This window comes from Podarcis raffonei, chromosome 12 (genome assembly GCF_027172205.1).
Source record: "Podarcis raffonei isolate rPodRaf1 chromosome 12, rPodRaf1.pri, whole genome shotgun sequence".
NCBI lineage: Eukaryota > Metazoa > Chordata > Lepidosauria > Squamata > Lacertidae > Podarcis > Podarcis raffonei.
In genome coordinates, this window is record NC_070613.1 from 48,433,762 (window position 1) to 48,454,276 (window position 20,515).

Consider the following 20,515-nt stretch of genomic DNA (forward strand, 5'->3'; position numbering starts at 1 on the left):
ACTCGCCCACAGTTGCTCCCAAATTTCCTGGGGGGGAAAGAGCTTTTAAATTGACTTGTATTTGAGCAAAGATCATTGTGTAACATTACTAATGGAAACACATGCAAATTTAAAATTATACAGGATTTGGCTTAACTGGTAGTGATTGTACATTGTTATGCTGCCAGGATATCTGTTGGCTGCCTACTTACTGTATTACCAACACACCATTAACTTGCTTCATTTTCTAAATGGCTTGATTAAACGGTTGAAGCTAAGGGGAAATGTGTAGGCAGCAGGGCTCCTAGGTAAGCAGTTTTTAAAAAGCTGTACCCATCTTCTAATACTCATAGCTCCCCTCTAGTATGAAAAAGAAGTTTGGAGCTAGGCAACTCTAGGGGTGCATTATTCCTGTTCCTCCCCCACTTGCAATAGTTCCTTATATTTGGAACAGCAAAAGACAAGACTCTTCAACAATCTCATATTTTGTGCTCTCAGCAGAAAGGTAGGAGAGCTATGTGAGCATTTGGTGAGAAAAGATGGTTCTGCAATTAATGGGCTCATTATATTACACACATAAAACAGGTGGGTTTTTAAATATTTAGGATGAACCTAGATATAATTCAGAGCCATGGAAGTTGATTCCAGTTACTCATCACAGCCTTTAGAAAAAAGACAAATGATAGCGTAAATAAAAATTCTCATTACTCTCACTTAAGCTATTTCTAAAGTAACAACTGTCTTAGCTGAATGAGCCTTGATAGTGTTCAATTTTCTTGAGGATTTCATTTGCCAAGGAAGCAATCGCCATATCAGCATGGAAGCTAAAAAAAGAGAAGAGGGAAACCAGTTTAGCATCATACAGCAAGAGGAATGACAGAGAACTAAGGGCAGGTTTCATTCCATATACCATCTTGACCCACAGCTGCCACATTATCTGTTAAAAGAAATTTTCCTGCCTTTAAAAAGCCATTGTCCCTCTGCAAAATTGTTTCGGTGCTCTAAAATCTAGGCAGAATGATTTGCTCTTTTTCTGGTGAGCTCATGTAGCATAATAAGCATAATATAGTTACAGCATTTGGTCGGGCAGCCTAGAGTGATTCTTATGTCAGTTGCAACACAGATTAACTGGTAGCTAACCCAGAGAAAGTACAAGGTTCTCATGGTAAAGAAAAGAGAATTTGGGGTGCGTAGGGGGAGAGAGACAGATGAATGTTGGCAGCACCTGAGCAAAGAGTCATAAAATGCATGTAGGGAAGCAGGAAAAAAGACAGGCTCTGCCTACTGTGCCTCACTTAACGCTTTTGATACTCATGTGGAAAACTAGCAGAAAATGGATGTAGTAACAATGACAACCCTCCCCACCCCGACCAAAAATGGAAAAAAGGCATCAAAAGTGGGATGGAACTGATGTTTATAGGGTAAGGATTAGGAGAAAGCATTGGGTTCCCCATAGGCTGCTTCAGCAGCTCTGCCTGGAAATCATCCCCTAAAATGTAAACAAACAATGTACTTTGTACAAACCTAATATCTACATAATGTAATCTGCGGGCAACCCAGTCAGATGAATGCAGTACAAAAAATAAAATTAGATTATTAATGCTGAGATGGAAAACCTGTGGCCCTCCAGTTCTTGCTACAACCCCCACAATGCTTAACCATTGGCAATAGTTCCTGGGACCAGTAGGAATTAAGAGTCCGACAGTTGCCCACCCCCATAATCCACACAAATTATGTAGTGTGAAAATGTGTTGCCAATAACTTGAGTCAATAACTACTCATGTAATAGAGGAATGCAGGCAAATGGCTTAGCTGAAAAATGTCGGCTTAGATCAAAGTTGGGGTGCTGCCTGCTTTTTAGATGCAAGTTCTTCAGGCATAAGCAGGAATCAAACCATACTTGCACAACATTTTTAAAAACAGCAAGAGGCTATTTAATTAACACCCAATGAACTACATGCATGTACATGCGGGGGGGGGGAGGGACAAAAGGCAGAAGGTAAAAAAGGTACCAAAAGCACTTCAAAAAGATTTTTCTACAGAGAAAAAGAACTGCCGATCTGCAGTAGAGACAGGGCAGCTCTGGAGGGCGGGGCAAGAAGACTTGAAAGAGCCCTGCTTATCTAAACCAAAGAGGTTTTGCTTCATAAGGGCTTGATACAGAATCCTAAAAAGCCAATGCTCATTGGAATTAAGTGCTCTTTGAAAAAAATTATTGGCTACTTAGCCACAAGAGAAACTAGAATTACTAGTCATGCGGAAGCACAGCCTATCAGGAGGTGCAGCGCCACACGTCTTGCTAGTTTTGTGTACCAGATGAGCAATGCAATGGGGAATGACTCAAAGTGGTGCCTTGCCCAAGGCTGCCAAGAAGTTCATGACAAAGCAGAGATTTTCTTTGATCAATGTATTAAATCTATATCCCACCCTAAGGCAAACACAGTGGGTAATATGCTTTAAAGACTGGTAGAAACTATAAAGATGTTTTTAATAATGAGGTGCAGTAAACTGAGATTCTCATTTTACAGACAGGAAACTGGGGCAAAGAGAATGTGACACGCCTAAGTCATGACTCCACTAAGATCTGAGCACATGTCAACTGCCAATACCCAATTCTCTGAAAATCAAGAGAGTAAACATTTTGTTGAAACTAAGGGAAATGAGATATACATAATGAGCTATGCCACAATTAGGTTATTAGGGTTAGGGATTAGGGATGGAGGAGGAATCAATCTGAAACAGCTTCTGTCCAAGACTGCTTCTGTCCAAGCCACTTCCTGTTTCCTCCCCACAAATGGGCAACAATTCTATCTTACAAAAGTACATACAATATGGATAAAAGAGTCACGGCCCATGTGTTAGTATAGCACAGTTTCAGAAGTATTAGTACAAGTATTTGCATGGAGGTTTTCAGATAATATCCCTAATTAGAATCCACGCACATAATCTTCCAGAATATGTCATTCAGCTGGATCCTACGGCAACGACCCCGGCAGAATCAGACTTAGGTGTCCTCCCACAAGGAAGGGAACATTTAGCTCAGCCAAGCAGGCGCCAGGACTTGGCTCCTGCTCTACTGTGGGCTCAGCAGCTGCCATGCCTTACTGCAGTAACAGTGGCTGGCAGTAACTACTGTGGCAAAGAGTGGCTGACTTAACTAGCAGCAATCCTAAAAGCAAGCACTGGTGGTTGGCGGTTGTGTGCAGCCAGGAGGAGTTAGGATTTAGCTGCTGTGGAGTAAGACGCTGCTTGCATTAGCAGATCTGTATGACTGGGAACTATCAGCGGACATCCAGGTCTTCACATATTTACTTTGCAAGAAGACGCACCATTCTGTGTACCTCAAAGGATTTAAAGACCCCCAACTGCCATTGGTCTCAAAGAAGGCAAAGGCAGCATGCAGGACTCTCAGACTAGTATGGGGATGTGTGGTGCAATGTTGGAAGGGAAAGAAAGGAAAGGAAATGTGCCACATAGTTCTGGTCTGCCACATCAGAGGATCCAAGAAAAGTAGCTGAGAGAGAAAGCTAGAAAGCTTTGAATGAAAGGAATTTTGATGGTCGTATTGTGTAGGAGGGGGTGGGCTGGTAATACAAGAAGCTTGTAGTGCGGGAGGTGATTGCAGACAGATGAAAGGGGAGGAATGTACACACAGCCTGGAAATTCCAGGAAACCTAAGGGGAACTCACCTGGCAGTCTGGGCCAATCTTTCTAGTGTGCGAACAAGCATTGCTCCATCATTCTTCAGGCTTTCAGAGTGCTTCTCATTTGAAGTTATCTGCAATCAAAAGAACAGCTATCAAAGGTTTAGAAAGACATTCTTCTCTGTCAGGTGCGGAGGAGAAACAACTTAGTTAAGTGGAACTCGGGATTAACAAGCCAAACAGCCAATTATGCTGGCACAATGGGAGAACAACCTTCTTCCTATTGCTCCACCACAGTCATAGAAGCCATAGAATTCTCTGCCTCTTTGCAGTGTTGCTGCTCTGCCCACAGCTGAACTAGCAATGCTACTGGGAAGAGCAATATGACAGGAGAATTCAAACCTTAAATTCTTGTAGGTCTCCAGGGCTGGATAAAGGTGGTTGGAGACCGGATGCAATTTCCAAAACAATAGCAACACAAAATTTGCATATTGGTGGTGGTGACGATAATAATAGTGGTTGTTGTTGGCATCTGTCTCAAGAGACAATGGGGTGTGACTCCAGTCAAACCACTGCATTGGCAGCACCGAAGTGACCTCCTTGGGGCGCAAACATGGGCAGTGTGTCTGGTGGTCTTGGGCTGCCCAGAAGAAAAGAACCCCCTCTCTGCCTCGCTGATGTGGTCCAAAGGAAAGCAGAGATGTTTGGCACCGGCTTGGCTGCAGGAGTTGCAGGAAGGAGGCATGCAAGGAAACAATCCAACCATCTTAGGGACAATTTATGTAGTGTTTACGCCTTAGCCTTTTCTTTTCCTGAAGATACCCTGCAAGGAAGTGGAGGTTTCTAGATGTGCTACTTTCCCTGGTTGATGAGCCCCACCTGCCCCTAAATATGTATTATTATTATTATTATTATTATTATTATTATTATTATTATTATTTCTATCCTGCCTTTTTCCCTGACAGGCACTTAATACAACATACAACAGCTTGCATTAATTAGCCTCTTTATTTCATAAAAGTGACCCAAAGCAACTTATAAAAATAGCATCCCCCTTCCCCCACCCCAGAAAGGAAAACACAAATAAGGTACTACAGAATCACTTGTGGTATCTTAAAGACTAACAAATTTACTTTGATATATGCTTACATGGACTACGAAAAAAGCTTTCAGCCTGTAGAGTTTCACAACTGAGCAAAACACACACCTGTGCTTCCCCCCGCCAACCGCTAAATGGAAATAAAATACTCTGAGCATGTATAGCTTCATATTTTAAACTTGGGGATCATTGCTTTTGCTCACCAATTCTCAGCCTAACCTACCTCACATGCCTATTGTGAAGATGCAGAGGAAGGCATGAAATGGCTACAGAAGAGGACTTGTTGCATCCGAGGCATCTCTGTATTACAAAGGGCCATGCTTTTCTGCCTGCCCCCCTGCAAATTGCTACAGCTCCAGATAAAGGTAAAGGGACCCCTGACCATTAGGTCCAGTCGTGACCAACTCTGGGGTTGCGGCGCTCATCTCGCTTTATTGGCCGAGTGAGCCGGCGTACAGCTTCCGGGTCATGTGGCCAGCATGACTAAGCCGCTTCTGGTGAACCAGAGCAGCGCACGGAAACGCCGTTTACCTTCCCGCCGGAGCGGTACCTATTTATCTACTTGCACTTTGACATGCTTTCAAACTGCTAGGTTGGCAGGAGCAGGGACTGAGCAACGGGAGCTCACCCCGTTGCAGGGATTTGAACTGCCGACCTTCTGATCGGCAAGTCCTAGGCTCTGTGGTTTAACCCACAGCGCCACCCATGTCCTTGGAGCTACAGCTCCAAGGCTTCAACAAATCCCCATGTGGCCTAACTGCTGCGTGTTTAAGATGCCTAAGTCCAGGGCTCTTTTTTCAGCTGGAACCCACCAGAACTCAGTTCCGACACCTCTCTGGTGGCTGCCATTGCCGTTATAAAAGAGAACAAGGGAGGCATTCATGTTGAGTTCCGGAACCTCTTTTTCTAGAAAAATAGCACCAAGTCCCACAGGGGATTGATGCCTGAGAGAAAGTATCTTAGTCGTGTCGTCACTGGAGATTGGATACCACAGAAAAAGAGAGGAAAACAGAAGCTCTTTAGGATCACAGGGATCGCTATAGCCTGGTGTTCAAACTTGTCAAAATGGCCAAGAAAAACCTATGGGAAATTAAACTTCAGGGCACAATTTTGATGGTGGGAAAATGTTAGAAGATGTCAAACGAAACACCGGAGTATCACATGATTACCATCTCATGCCATTAAAATGAATGAGGGGTGTGTAGAAGCCTCGGCAAGTTGGGACTGGCGATAGCTGACCTGTAAATCTTGTACATCGATTGCATATTCCTTTTATTTCTTAATATGTTATGTTTTTATATTGTAAACCATCTTGTGATCCTCGGATGAAGGGCAGTTTAGAAATTTAATAAATAACTAACAAAAATTTGGGTCTACATTATTAAAGTGTAACAGTGATGTGATTGTTTCAATGTTCTTGGGAAGTAAATCACATTACCTGAAAGAGTAGTTAGCAACTTTCACTGTGATCAATGAACTGACACAAAAGCCAGCCCCTTTCATAGTCCAGAGAAGCTTCCCCAAATTACACTGGCGAGTTGTCAAAAAATAAATAGTATTATTAATGGAAAGCAAAGCAAACACAAACTCTTCACCTTGAATTGAATTATAACACATAATGGAGCTTCTACATGCATGAAGGTATACTTCTTCCACACAATGCACATCTGTGTTAGTGTATCTGCGCACAAATGCTCTCTCAATAGTGCACTTGAATAAGGCATCTACATCATATGTATGAGTACCCTGTGTGCATTGAAGCTGTGAATACAAGCACAGAATTATGAGAGTTCTCCGAGAGTGTCAAACAAGCAAAGAGATATGAGGTGATCCAGATGGCATTGCATACTTAGGTTTTCAGAAGGCTTTTTGACAAAGTACCACACCAGACACCTGAATAAGCTTAGCACTCATGGAATAAAATGATAGGTCCACTTGTGGATCAGTAGTTGGTTAAAAGACAGGAAGCAGAGATCAGGAATAAATAGACAGTTGTGCAGATGTAGAGATGTATAAAATGGAGTCCTCGGTGATTCGTACAGGGACATGTGCTTTTTAATTTATTCATAAATGATCTAGAGTTAGGGTAAGAGCAAGGCAGCCAAGTTTGCAGATGATACCAAGTTGCCTGGGATAGTTAAAACAAAAAGGGATTGCAAAGAGCTTAAAAGCATCTCTCCAAACTGAATTGATGGGAAGTAAATTGGCAAATGCAATTCAGTGTAAGCAAGTGTAAAGTGAGGCATATTGGGACAAAAAAAAATCATCTAAATGTCACATATACACTAATGAGGTCTGAACTGGCAGTGGCCAGGAGTTACAGTGGATACTCAGTGCAGATGTTGACTGTGTGTGGCAGCTGTGAAAAAGGTGAATTCCATGTTAGGGATCATGAGGAAAAGGATTGAAAATAAAACTGATCTCATAATGCCATTATATATATCTATTCACATGGAACACAGCAAACAGGTTTGGTTGCCTCACCTTAGAAAGGATGTTGTAGTGATGGAAAGGGTTCAGGAAAGGGCGACCAAAATGATGAAGAGGATGGAGCGACTCCACCATGAAGAAAGGCTACAACATTTTGGCCTTTTTAGTTCAGCACAAAGGTGAGTAAGAAGAAACATGGTACAGGTGTAATGTAATGTAAAAGTGATTGTAAATGTTTTTCTCCCTCATTCGTAACACTAGAAGAACTCGGGGATATTAAATGAAACTGAATGTTGGAACGTTCAGGACAAAGGAAAGGAAGTCCTGTACACAGCACATATTTAATGGACATCATTCCCACAAGAGGCAGTGATGGCCATCAGCCTGGGTGGCTTCGGAAGAGGATTAGATAAATTCAGGAGAGATAAGGCTACCACTGGCTACTAGCTACAATGGCCAGATTCTACCTCTACTACCAGAGGCAGTAGACCAGTTTTAATACCAGTTGCTGGTAATCACAGGTGGGGAAAGGGTTGTTGCACTGAGGGCCTGCTTTCGGGCTTCCCATAGACATCTGGTTGGCCAAACTGTGAGAACTGCATGCTGGACTGGGTATGTTATTAAGCAGCCTCTGGGTCTATCTTATGTTCTGCTTGGTTTTCAGATGAAAGCATCTTTTAATTATGTGCCTCAACAAGTATTTCATTTGTGCATATTCTCTTACACTTCATATAAAACTTGTAACATCATCTCACCGGTTCAGCTGGAAAAGATTCTAAGACTTCCCCCTAACTTATATCAAGTTATTGTTGAACTCTTTACAATCACTAACTCTTCCCTTAATTAAATACTTAATTAAATCTTGATGTAGTGTGCATTCATTGCAACTGAATAAGAAATCCAAAACAACTTTTCTTTATGAAGCCAATAAAATGCATTGCAGCTTCCCTGGTTAATACAATTAAACAAAGATGAGTTATAAAGAACATCATTGATATGTAAATATCCAAGTTTCTCAAATATAGCATAAATGTGCAGGTGAAACAGCATTTTAGGAAGAAATTACATTTCACATACAATGAAGAAGAAAAAGAAATTCATGAACAGATCTATGTTATTGTTCTTCTAATCCGTGTGGAGTCAGAAGGTCTATTTACATGGCAGTTTTTGACTGAGTTAATTATTAGAACGAGATTAAGAAATAGTAATCCATATTTTCTAGTTTAAAAGGGAAGAAGAGGGTCTCTGCTTCTCAAGGTTTATGTGTTCATGGTACTGAATTAGTTCCCTCCCCCATTAGTCACAACTTGCAGTTTTCAATTTACAAGAACTTTCAAAATCAATTAACCTGAAGAATGAATTACTTTAATGCTTTTGAAAGGGATGGTTTCCTCCTCTCCTGCCCCACTGCAACTTCAATTAAGTTGGAAGTTTGCTGCCTGGTTTGGAAAACTCTTTGCTACTTGCAAGCTGCTACAAAAGATGCAAAACAGGAGCTTTTTCAACAAAGAGCTTATAGTTTTGCTTGGTCCAAATGCAACTGTAGCCCCCCCCCCTTTTAACTGCACTTTAGAGCAATTGTGCAAATGAATAACAATGTCATGTGAAATTAGATGGACTTAACTACTCTCAGGGATAATGACCATTTCCCACAGAGCACTGAAGTCAGATTACACACACATGCAAATACAGATAGCACGTCTATTATTTTACACATTCCCTGGATTTATTTAATTATGGCATTTATACCCCGCCCTTTAGCCAAAAAGGCTGTCAAAGCAGCTTTTGTTATTTCTTAATATGGACATCCTAAAAAGCTGAGTTAACTTTTCCTTTGAAAATTAAGGCCACTTTCTCAAGCGTTTTCAAAGTCCACACATTTCTGTGATTGTAACATACAAATTCTTATGTGCTCTCTTTTGTATTCTTAATAGGATCACACATTTTTAATGGATCACAGGACATAAGTGAACATACTATCGTTTACTGTGACTGTGTGAATATACAGTGGTACCTGATTTTTTGAGTGTCTAGGAAGCTGAACGTTTCGGTTTTCGAACACTGAAAACCCGGAAGTAATTGCTTCTGTTTTTGAATGCGCCTTGGAAGTTGAACAACTTCCACTGTGTGTATTTCAATTTTCGCCATTGACTTTGCTGACCACCCTTTGCACCTTGGTTGTTGAACGGTTTGGAAGTCGAATGCTCTTCCAGAAAGGATTACGTTCGACAACTGAGGTACCACTGTACATACTCCTCGGTCCACAAGTGAAGCAATCACATCCAGAATGTGGAATAACGTGGAACCTAATTTCTAGTAATAAGGAAGGCAACCATTTTCTTATTAAGCATTTTGGTTTCTCTTTGGATGTAAAGGTAAAGGGACCCCTGACCGTTAGGTCCAGTTGCAGACGACTCTGGGGTTGCGGCGCTCATCTCGCTCTATAGGCCGAGGGAGCCGGCGTACAGCTTCTGGGTCATGTGGCCAGCATGACTAAGCTGCTTCTGGTGAATCAGAGCAGCGCATGGAAACGCCGTTTATCTTCCCACCGGAGCGGTATCTATTTATCTACTTGCACTTTGTGCTTTTGAACTGCTAGGTTGGCAGGAGCAGGGACCAAGCAGTGGGAGCTCACCCCGTCACGGGGATCTGAACCACCAACCTTCTGATCAGCAAGCCCTAGGCTCTGTGGTTTAACCCACAGTGCCACCTGCATCCAACAAAAAAATAAGAAGGCTTGCACATCCAAAACCATCAAGAAAGTACTCAAACCTACATCAGGCTTCCATTTGCAGATGTAACAAAAGGTACCAGGTTTAAGTCAAGGCTCAACTTTAACCTATTTTCAAAGCCAGAGTTCAGGAATCATAAAGAAGTGTCTCACAAACATGTCCAAAGTGACTTCCCTTCACTAATGAATATCAGAAACTGAGCCCCCTCCGAACATCTGTCTGTCATGGTCAGGCAGGATATATAATATCAAAGTTTAAAATCAGTGTGTGTGGTTTGTGGGCAGGTTTGAGTCTCAGTGTGAAGTTCTACCTCCATGCCTTCAGGAAATACTTCATATGCAACATGTTGTATGGAGAGGCAAAGATACAAATGCAGTCTGTGTACGGCAAGAAGAAAGCAAGTTAGACAAGTTCAGTTGAGACTGTCAGTTGCTGACTCATACAAACAAGCCTGGGCAATGACAATGGGCCATTTAAACCTGAACCATGCACTTAAAAAGCCAGAGTATTCCAGGTGTTCTTTGGCATATATCATTATAGATGTGTATTCTCAGACAGATTATGGAGATTTGTAACATACAGATCTCAACAAAGACATGTTAGAACAAGCAGATCATCTTCAGCAAGGAAAAGAAAAGAATCAAAGCCGAAATAGACGAGCTCGCATTTCAAACACTGAACTTATTTTCTCTTATTTATGAGAGGACTTATCTTTTTAGGAGTTCAAAGTAATTTGCACTTGTAACTTGGCAAGGCATGCACTGCCTGAAAGCGGCTCCTTCGAAAATCTCCTTTGAGAATTTCATTTGACCTCAGGGTCTTCTGTGTGTTCTTCATTTGGAATGTATTTTATATTGATAGAGGAGTAAAAATAAATAAATCACTATACATTAAATAATTCCATATTTTCGGTGGGCTAAATAATCAAAGGTTTGTGATACTTGAGTGTATGCATACATTTATATATACATACATAATGCATAAATACACACACACACACACACACACAGGAACCAGTATGGTGGTGAATTGTGCAAAGCAGGACTGGAGAGACCAGAGCTCAAATTCCCACTCAGTGATGAAGCCTGCTGGGTGATCTTGGGCCAGACACCTTCTCTTAGCCTAACCTATCTCATAGGATTGTAAGACTATGTGAGCATGTGTATCATGTACATCATTCTGAACACCTTGGAGGAAGGGTGTGAATAAAAAAATATATCTCCTCTCTTCTCTCTCACACACTATTTAAGAGAAATGTTTTCAGAATGGAAATACCAGAAGTTCACTCTTTTTATAAATGAAAACTCACTCTTTTTCCCTTCAGAGAGAAAATACAACAGCTATTATCCATTCTTGACACACACTAATAGAGAAATTATATTAGAAATGTTCAAGGTTAATACTGTTGATAAGGGATGTCAGTGATACTGTGTATGTTTGCATAAAATATGGGACTGAATGCCTCTTTTAATTATAACTGTGCTCAAAGTATATTAGAATGCAATATTGCAATGCATTATACTGTCAATTCCTTACAAAAGAAGCCCAAACTTTGACTTCACCAAAATCTAAAGACTGCTTCACTAGCTTAAAGAATGTCAATCCCCAAAGTTCCCAATAAAGGTAAAGGTACCCCTGCCTGTACGGGCCAGTCGTGTCCGACTCTAGGGTTGTGCGCTCATCTCACTTAAGAGGCCGGGAGCCAGCGCTGTCCGCAGACACTTCCGGGTCACGTGGCCAGCGTGACGAAGCTGCTCTGGTGAGCCAGCACCAGCGCAGCACACGGAAACGCCGTTTACCTTCCCGCTATAAAGCGGTCCCTATTTATCTACTTGCACCCGGGGTGCTTTCGAACTGCTAGGTGGGCAGGAGCTGGGACCGAGCAATGGGAGCTCACCCCGCCGTGGGGATTCGAACTGCCGACCATACGATCGGCAAGTCCTAGGCACTGAGGTTTTACCCACAGCGCCACCCGCGTCCCTAAAAGTTCCCAATATCTTCCTCCAAATAGCATGATTGTGAGCTTTTCCTTTTGGCACCAATCCCAAGACTAGAAACTACTACCAAAGTGTTCCTGATGATGACATTTGTTGAAACAGAGATGGGAGAGGCAAGTGCAACTCTGCTCATTCTCTTTGACCTCTTTGATTGAAGCATTTCAAATTTGAGCTTCCCAGGAGGTTTCAAAAGTCCAGTTCCACATGTGGACCAGCATCAAACCCACAGAGAAGAAAGAGTTGTTTAAGGGTTAAGGCTTCATGTGACAGGCAATGAGGCACTCTAGTGTGACAACAACTTAGGCAATTGTGGCCATAACATCTGATAATATGAGATGCCATGATGTGATAACTGGAAAGTGTTGACTTCTGCAGAATAAATATGCAAGCCACAGATTTGAGAGAGATGAAGAAATGGCTTGATTATGTAAGGAACAGCATTCCCAAAGGCTGTGCAGTTCTGGTTGCCACACCTAAAAAAGCATTATTGTAAAGCTGGAAAAGGTGCAAAAAAGGGCTACTAATTTGATCATGAGGCTGGAACAACTCATCCATGTAGAAACTACACAACATTAGAGATTCTTAGTTCAGAGAGAAGGTATGTAAGGGGTGTGTGGGTTAAGACAGAGATTATAAAACTATGCATGGCAGGAGGAAAGAAAAGATTTTCTTCCTTGGTCATAAAATTAGAACCTGATATCATCCGACGAAGCTGCATGTTGGAAGATTCAGGACAGACAAAAAAGGGACACAAAGTACAGTTAAACTATGGTATTTGCTATCACAGGTTGTAAAGATGGTCCTCAACTTGTATGGGTTTAAAAGTGGCTTAGAAGATAAGGCTATCAATAGCTGTGTACTACCTCCAGTATCAAAAGGGATGCGGGTGGCGCTGTGGGTTAAACCACAGAGCCTAGGGCTTGCTGATCAGAAGGTCAGCGGTTCGAATCCCCGCGACGGGGTGAGCTCCCGTTGCTCAGTCCCTGCTCCTGCCAACCTAGCAGTTCGAAAGCACGTCAAAGTGCAAGTAGATAAATAGGTAAACGGTGTTTCCGTGCGCTGCTCTGGTTTGCCAGAAGCGGCTTAGTCATGCTGGCCACATGACCTGGAAGCTGTACGCCGGCTCCCTCGGCCAATAAAGCGAGATGAGCGCCGCAACCCCAGAGTCGGCCACAACTGGACCTAATGGTCAGGGGTCCCTTTACCTTTACCTCCAGTATCAGAGGTGGTAATCCTCTGGATTTCAGTTGCTAAACAGCACAAGAGGGGAGAGTACTGTTGTACTCAAGATCTGCTTGTGGGGTTCCCGCAGCCATCTGGTTGGCATGAGAACCGGATGCTGGACTAGACAGGCTTTTATTCTGAACCAACAGGGCTCTCTTTATATTATTGTCTAAGAACATTATGAAAACATAATGGTCTTCAACAGGATTTTTTAAAATCACTATGTCTCTCCAGCAGTCAGATTTTCAAATATGAATTCAAATATAGCTTACAGTAAATTCATTATGACAGTAGACAGGCAGTAAACAGGAAAAGATGGGGGAAGAAGAGGAACAGAACTTGTATCACATCCATAGTCCTTCTAGACTTAGATCGCTTGCATGAAAATGTAAAATATATTTTGTGATATTAGCATTCATCAGTGTGTCATAAAAACCCACAATTTTGATATTCATACACATTCACACACACAGGAAGTTGCCTTATACCAAGTCAAGACATTGGTCTGTCAAGATCAGCACTGGTATCAGTTCTCCAGTTTCAGCCAGGGCTCTCTGAGATTTCCAGAGATGCCAGACATTGAAACCAGGACCATCTGCAAGCATAACACTTGCTCTACCACTGAGATGCATCTCTTCACAAACATACAGACACTTGAACTACTGGAATTTAAAATTTGATTTCCTATGTACTATGTACTAAACCTGTTATGAAAAACAAACAAAACTAAGTTATATTTTTTTAAACCACTGTTAGCAGTATTTTGAATTATGGTGCTGGAGGAGACTCTTGAGAGTCCCATGGACTGCAAGAAGATCAAACCTCTCCATTCTTAAGGAAATCAGCCCTGAGTGCTCACTGGAGGGACAGATCCTGAAGCTGAGGCTCCAATACTTTGGCCACCTCATGAGAAGAGAAGACTCCCTGGAAAAGACCCTGATGTTGGGAAAGATGGAGGGCACAAGGAGAAGGGGACGACAGAAGATGAGATGGTTGGACAGTGTTCTCGAAGCTACCAGCATGAGTTTGACTAAACTGCGGGAGGCAATGGAAGACAGAAGTGCCTGGCGTGCTCTGGTCCATGGGGTCACGAAGAGTCGGACACGACTAAATGACTAAACAACAACAACAACAAAGCAGTGATATTGTTTTTAATAATACAAATTTACACTTTTAATGCTAGAATGTACTGCTATTACCGTATGGGTTGGAAAGAAAACCACTAAGGTTATTAATTATCAAACATGCAAGTACCAAACCCCAGTAAATGAGTATTCACACACCAGTCAATTTTTTATCATTATAATCTGTATGCCAAGAAAAGGAAACTAGATTTATAAATGACTAAGCATTATGTTGAGCTCTAATCTCCCAATTTCTAAAGAAAAGCTGAAGGAGGCAGTAATACTACGTACACAGATGGTGCTATGTAAATAATGAATAGAAGTGCCTTGGTACACTCAGATGGTCTTAGGCCTTGCAGGGAAGGAAAAACAAAGCAATGTGAAGTACTGAAATACCCAATCCAAGCTGTGACACCAGAAGAGTTGCTTTGGAAAATATTTTATGTGAATTGTGATATTTAGCAATAGGTGGCAAACACCATAAAGGATGAAACAGACATGTGCATTTATTAATATGGAATGGACCGGGGAGGTCCAACCAAGGTTGGGGAATGCAACCATTGAATGCCTGGCATGTGTCAATGGCACATTTACATAGCGCCATATATGCAGCAATTTTGTCTTCAGTGCAGTGGATAAAAGGTTTGGAATACAAATCCGTCTCTATCTATATATATATATAGTGTGTGCATAAATATGTAGACTCTTCCTCTGCTGCCACACATCCTACTTCCCCCCACCCCCAAACTTTATCCCAGTTTCAATCGGTGACTGACAACAGCAAATGTGTACAAAGGAAATTGAGTTTCTATGCTTGTATCCACCCCAGTGCTGGAAAGATATGTGCGTAGGGGTGTACAAATTCCTGCAGCTGTCCCCAACATAATGCCTATTTGCTACTCTCTTGAATCGTTATTTCAAGACACAAGCAATTGTTAAGAGCAGATTTTAATTGCTGCAACTGTAGAAACAAAGAAAACATGAATGTTAAATTAAAGGATGTACAACAGCAACTCTTCTAATGATGCGAAACGACACTGCTCACTTCTTTCCCATTTATCTATATACGGAGTGGAGAATCTGTGGCCTTCCAGATGTTGTTGGACTACAACAATTGGTAACTTCAAGACTCCATTATTGTAACGTGCTCTATTTGAGGCTACTCTTGGGCCTGGTCCAGGGGCTCCAGATCATGAAAAAGGCTGTAGCAAGACAACTGATGGGGAAAGACTATTGCCAGCACATCGTAACTCTAGTACTTTGAAAGTTTGCACTGGTTGCTCATATACTATCAGGTCAGGTTCAAGGTTCTTGTATTAATGTACACGGCCCAAAACAACTTGGGTCCAGGATATCTCTAGGACTACCTAATTGCTTATAAAAAGGTAAAGGTACCCCTGCCCGTACGGGCCAGTCTTGACAGACTCTAGGGTTGTGCGCCCATCTCACTTAAGAGGCCGGGGGCCAGCGCTGTCCAGAGACACTTCCGGGTCACGTGGCCAGCGTGACAAGCTGCATCTGGCGAGCCAGAGCTGCACACGGAAACGCCATTTACCTTCCCGCTAGTAAGCGGTCCCTATTTATCTACTTGCACCCGGGAGTGCTTTCGAACTGCTAGGTTGGCAGGCGCTGGGACCGAACAACAGGAGCGCACCCCGCAGCGGGGATTCGAACCGCCGACCTTTCGATCGGCAAGCCCTAGGCGCTGAGGCTTTTACCCACAGCGCCACCCACGTACCTAATTGCTTATATTCCTACTCAATTGTTGAAGTCTTTGAGGAAGTCACTGTTAGTAGTCCTACATGGCTCTCATTCACTAGGAGCAAAGAAACATCTAATGCCCCTAACAGAGAAGTCTCTGCTAGGCCTGTTACAACTTCTTTTTACCTTTGCAAAAGGGCCCCTTCTGCTTCCGGTGCAGCACCATTCATAAGTCTTAGGAATGGCTTAGAGCAATGTTTCTCAACCTGTGGATCCCCAGATGTTGTTGGACTACAACTACCATCATTCCTAGCCAGCATGACCAGTGGTCAGGGATGATGGGAGTTGTAGTCCAGCAACATCTGGGGACCCACAGGTTGAGAACCGCTGGCCTAGAAAGCAGGAGAAAGTATTTCTTTTATATTTTCTAAACTGAAAAAAATGGCTTTCTTTGTCCTCTCCATCACAGAATTGGAGAATCCTCCACCAGTGCTTCTCTGGATAACAAAAATACCGTGTTTTTGCAGCTCTCCCCTTAGAAATTTCAACAGACTATTCAAAATTATTTTGGCTTCTCAAAAATTCTTCATATGCAGGGGCGGCTTGTCCTGCTTTGTTGCCTCAGTGCCACTGGAAATATGCTGTGGCAGCATAGATTATCTGATGTAAGGAGGAATTAACTAGTCAAAATCACTTCAGCCACCATAATACAAGTAACTTGCAACTTATGCGCATTTAACTCGTGTGCATTCAGCTTTACGTACTTGCAAAACAATTTGAAAAATTGAAAAGGGAAATAAAGGGTGCAGGGTTTTAGCAAAAATAACTTTGGTAATCCCACCTGCCATTGAACCCAATGTGTTTTGACTATATGTGATTTTGGCTTTACACACTATCCCCAAGACGCAACCTCTTGAAGAAACATTACACACAAAAGTTCTCTGAAACTGGCATTTACTAATTAAGTCTGTTCTTCTTAAAACAGGCATATGACAAAATCCTGGTTCCGTTTTCTATCACTAGCTCTTGTAAGACCAGGCCCTTGCTAATCCTATCACATATCAAATATTAATGGTGTCATATACATGTAATATCAGCATTGAATACCTAGTTACCTATTGGCAAACTGAACATAGGACATAGTTAAAATTGATGACTCTAGACTTTCACTCAAATTTCCCCTATATTATTAAAGAAAGCCTCTGAACAAGCAGTTAGTAATAGCATTGGGTTTTTAAAAAATGTTCAAAAGCTTAATATAATCTAAATAATTTACTGCCTTGTTTTTAATAGGCATTTCTAGAGATATATATCATCTCCCTCTCCCCTCCCCCCAAGTCTGTGATCCTTCTTCATGGAATTAAGATACCTGAAAGTACCTTTCTGTCAGGTTAGAAATAATCTTTCACATTAAAGAACAATTTTGTAAAAACAATTTGAAGTATTAACATCAATCAAATTTGGCTACGAGTTCAATTTTTGAAGGCTTTAGTCCCCTACATGAAATTTGGATTATTCTCTGGCAAACTATCAGACGTGTGAAAACAACATCTAAAATTACTAGTTCCTTTAAAAAAAAATACTTTCATGATCAAAGCTCAAAGCTCACTTGAATTTATTGAAGAACCGAGTAGCAGCAGGAAAAGTCTGATCATGTCAGAGATGAAGTAAAAGCCAGGTGTTTAAGGAACAGCTGATACTAGAGTCTTCTTTCCGCCCCGTCCAGGTGCATCAGGGATATGGGCTCCTTCTTACACCTTCAAATGATGGATCTATATCCAGTTCAGAACAAGTGTTATCACTGGTATACAGTTGGAAGGGACGCCAAGGGTTATCTAGTCCAACCCCATGCAATGCAGGAATCTCAGCTAAAGCACCCATGGCCGATGGTCATCCAACCTCTGCTTGAAAACCTCCAAGGAAGGAGAGTCCACCACTTCTCGTGGGAGTCTGTTCCACTGCTGAACAGCTCTTACTGTCAGAAAGTCTTTTTCTGATGTTTAGTCGGAATTCCCTTTCTTGCAACTTGAAGCCATTGGTTCAAGTCCTACCCTCCAGAGCAGGAGAAAACAAGCTTGCTCCCTCCTCCATGTGGCAACCCTTAAGATATTTGAAGATGGCTATCAGATCTCCTCTCAGTCTCCTCTTTTCCAGGCTAAACATACCCAGCTTATGCACACATAGCCATAGTGGTCACTCTTCTCTGGACTTGTTATAATTTGTCAGTGTCCTCCTTCAAATGTGGTACCCAGAATTGCACATAGTATCCCAGACACAGCCTGAATAGCAAATACTACTTTTTGTGATCTGGACTGTGTTTCTGTTAACTGCATTAGCTTTTTTAAGCAGTAGCATCCCACTGCTGACCCATGTAACGAAAACACCTAAACCTAGTTTTTGAAGGGCATGATATATATGTGTGTGTGTGTGTGTGTGTGTGTGTGTGTGTAGTATTCATGCTTAATAAGATATTATTCCTACTTCCAGGAAGTAGGAATGTAAAGGAGTCTATTACTTTGTGAGGGCTTCCATAATATATAAAATAATTTCCACCATATGGAAGAGATTTTCCTGTGCTGATGATGTTGGAAGAAATTTATGAACATTTTTAGTTTGTTTTCCAGCTGCTATTGATTCACACTTATATTAAAAGACTCCTTTTGTCAGGGAACTTAGGGTGGGTACATTTCCTTGGGGCAAAGGGGGACGGAATGCTCTTAAATCACATCTTAGTTTTTAATTTTTTTAAAAAAGCCCCACAAGTCCCACCTGGGAACTCTGGTTGATAACTGTTATAAAAGTCTACTAAATAAATAAAATACATTTGGGTGAGATTTTGTTGGCTCCTGATGCTGAACACATGGAGTGGCATGGAACAAGACCTGCTCTAACGTGACTACATTCTGGGAATTCATCAATACTGCTCAGAGATTAATCTGGAAGTGAAGTCCATGTAAAGGACAGCACTCATGTGGTCCACTTGAAAAGGAAAATTGCAGAAGTTATAAACAGAAGATAACCACAGTATACAATAGTAGCAGAGGGAGGAAAGGAATGTTGCTTGTTATCAGGTGGGCCAAAACTTGGCTGTTCAGGGCTAAGGCATATTTCAAATCAGGGAGTTTAAACCTCACTAATAAGGATGCAGAGCTGCTATCCATCAATCTGGGCAATGGATTTTGGCAAGCAATGAAGAAATCTAGATTAGAAGCACCTGGTGATTCAGTGGTTTGGTTTACATGACACAGTAAGCCAAATTATGATTTACTAGGACTATGCAAATGTACGAGGAGTTTGCAGCTCCTTTGGTCCTCCTTTGTGTCAATAACCTAATGCACTTCAATTTAGCAACTGTGACCTTCATGAAACATTTCCCACTGATATACACCTATTATCTGCCGTGAGGCAGGACTCAGTTAACAGAACACAGTTATTCAGAAGACACGGTGAATAACAGCTACAGGTAAGCAACCCTGTTTTATCCTTTTTTATGTAGTCTGATCTATGAGATCTAGTAAGCTGTCCACAAATAGTTCATGGGAAAACAGAACTCAATGCTGTTCTTCTTATGGTAGCACTAGAACTCAACTGGCTATCAAGAGAACAGCATTCTCTACATACCAGAACCTGAAGACCAGTGTGTATATGTTTGCATCTGTCAGCATTGCTACCCATCTCGGAACTTTTCCAAAGCAAACTATAATTGGTTGGAATATGTTTGGAGCAGTAGTGCGGGGGTGCCAATGCAAAACACTTGATTGGGCAAGTAGAATTGTCCATGGGTAAAGTAATGTGTGCTTTGGTCCTTTCCATCAAGTAACAGAGTTCGGAGGCAAATTATGCCTTACAGCAACTTATAGTTGTGATGATGGGCTTGGTGTCAAGCTTGTTGACAGGAAGACTTTGCTATGTCACGAGGGTTGTGCAGTAGCTGGGATTGGCAGGACAACTCCAGTGTTTGTCATTTTAGCCTCTTTCAGCTTTTGAAGGAACTGTATTTGTTAACCAAACACACACATAGGCACCCTTTGTCCAATACCAGGAACTTCAAAGCCATTTGGCTAATATAACCAGTGCTGCTATCTTATTGTTTTGACTGCTTCTCTATGAAAAACAGTTAGCTGTCAGAAGATCCTCTACAGCTTGATGAAATAAATCTAGAGATGAACAAAGGAATTGTAAGCCCAGTGTCCCAAGCACTTTGACCCAGTGCTTAGCCATCTCCATCTGGAAGCAGATGATGAATGTAATGTTTGGATCTGCCAACTTTTAGCATATACCTGACATGAGCCGCTGGACACTGACCAGGACTTTAGGATGTGTCACATTCTGTTTTACTGAACCAATGCTAGTATTTCAGAGTGAGAAACACAACTGATGTAAACGAGACAAACAATTATAGGTCAGCCAAACATTATTAGATGAACACTGGAGTTTCAAGATTCTGGTTGAAAAACAGCGAGAAAAATCCACAGCAAATGAAGTACAAAAATAACTCAGCCTTCAAGCCATGACAGGGAAATGTCCATGTCCTCAGCAATTTTAGATTTTCTGCTGAAGAGAAGTGACAGCACGATAACAGTTA

At 41.8% G+C, this 20,515-nt stretch overlaps 1 protein-coding gene across 6 annotated transcripts in view; it reads right to left on the reverse strand.

The window, feature by feature from the left end:
* Positions 1-569: 569 nt before the first annotated feature.
* The window catches only part of ULK4 (unc-51 like kinase 4), a 173,840-nt gene continuing 153,894 nt past the window's right edge, over positions 570-20,515 (reverse strand). For all 6 annotated transcript variants that reach the window (XM_053409500.1, XM_053409502.1, XM_053409503.1 and 3 more), the window contains 2 exons: positions 3,669-3,757; positions 570-803 (listed from right to left, as the gene is read on the reverse strand). In XM_053409500.1, the coding sequence (XP_053265475.1) occupies positions 722-803; positions 3,669-3,757 (171 nt within the window). In that variant the 3' untranslated portion in view covers positions 570-721. The remainder of the gene's footprint in view (positions 804-3,668; positions 3,758-20,515) is intronic.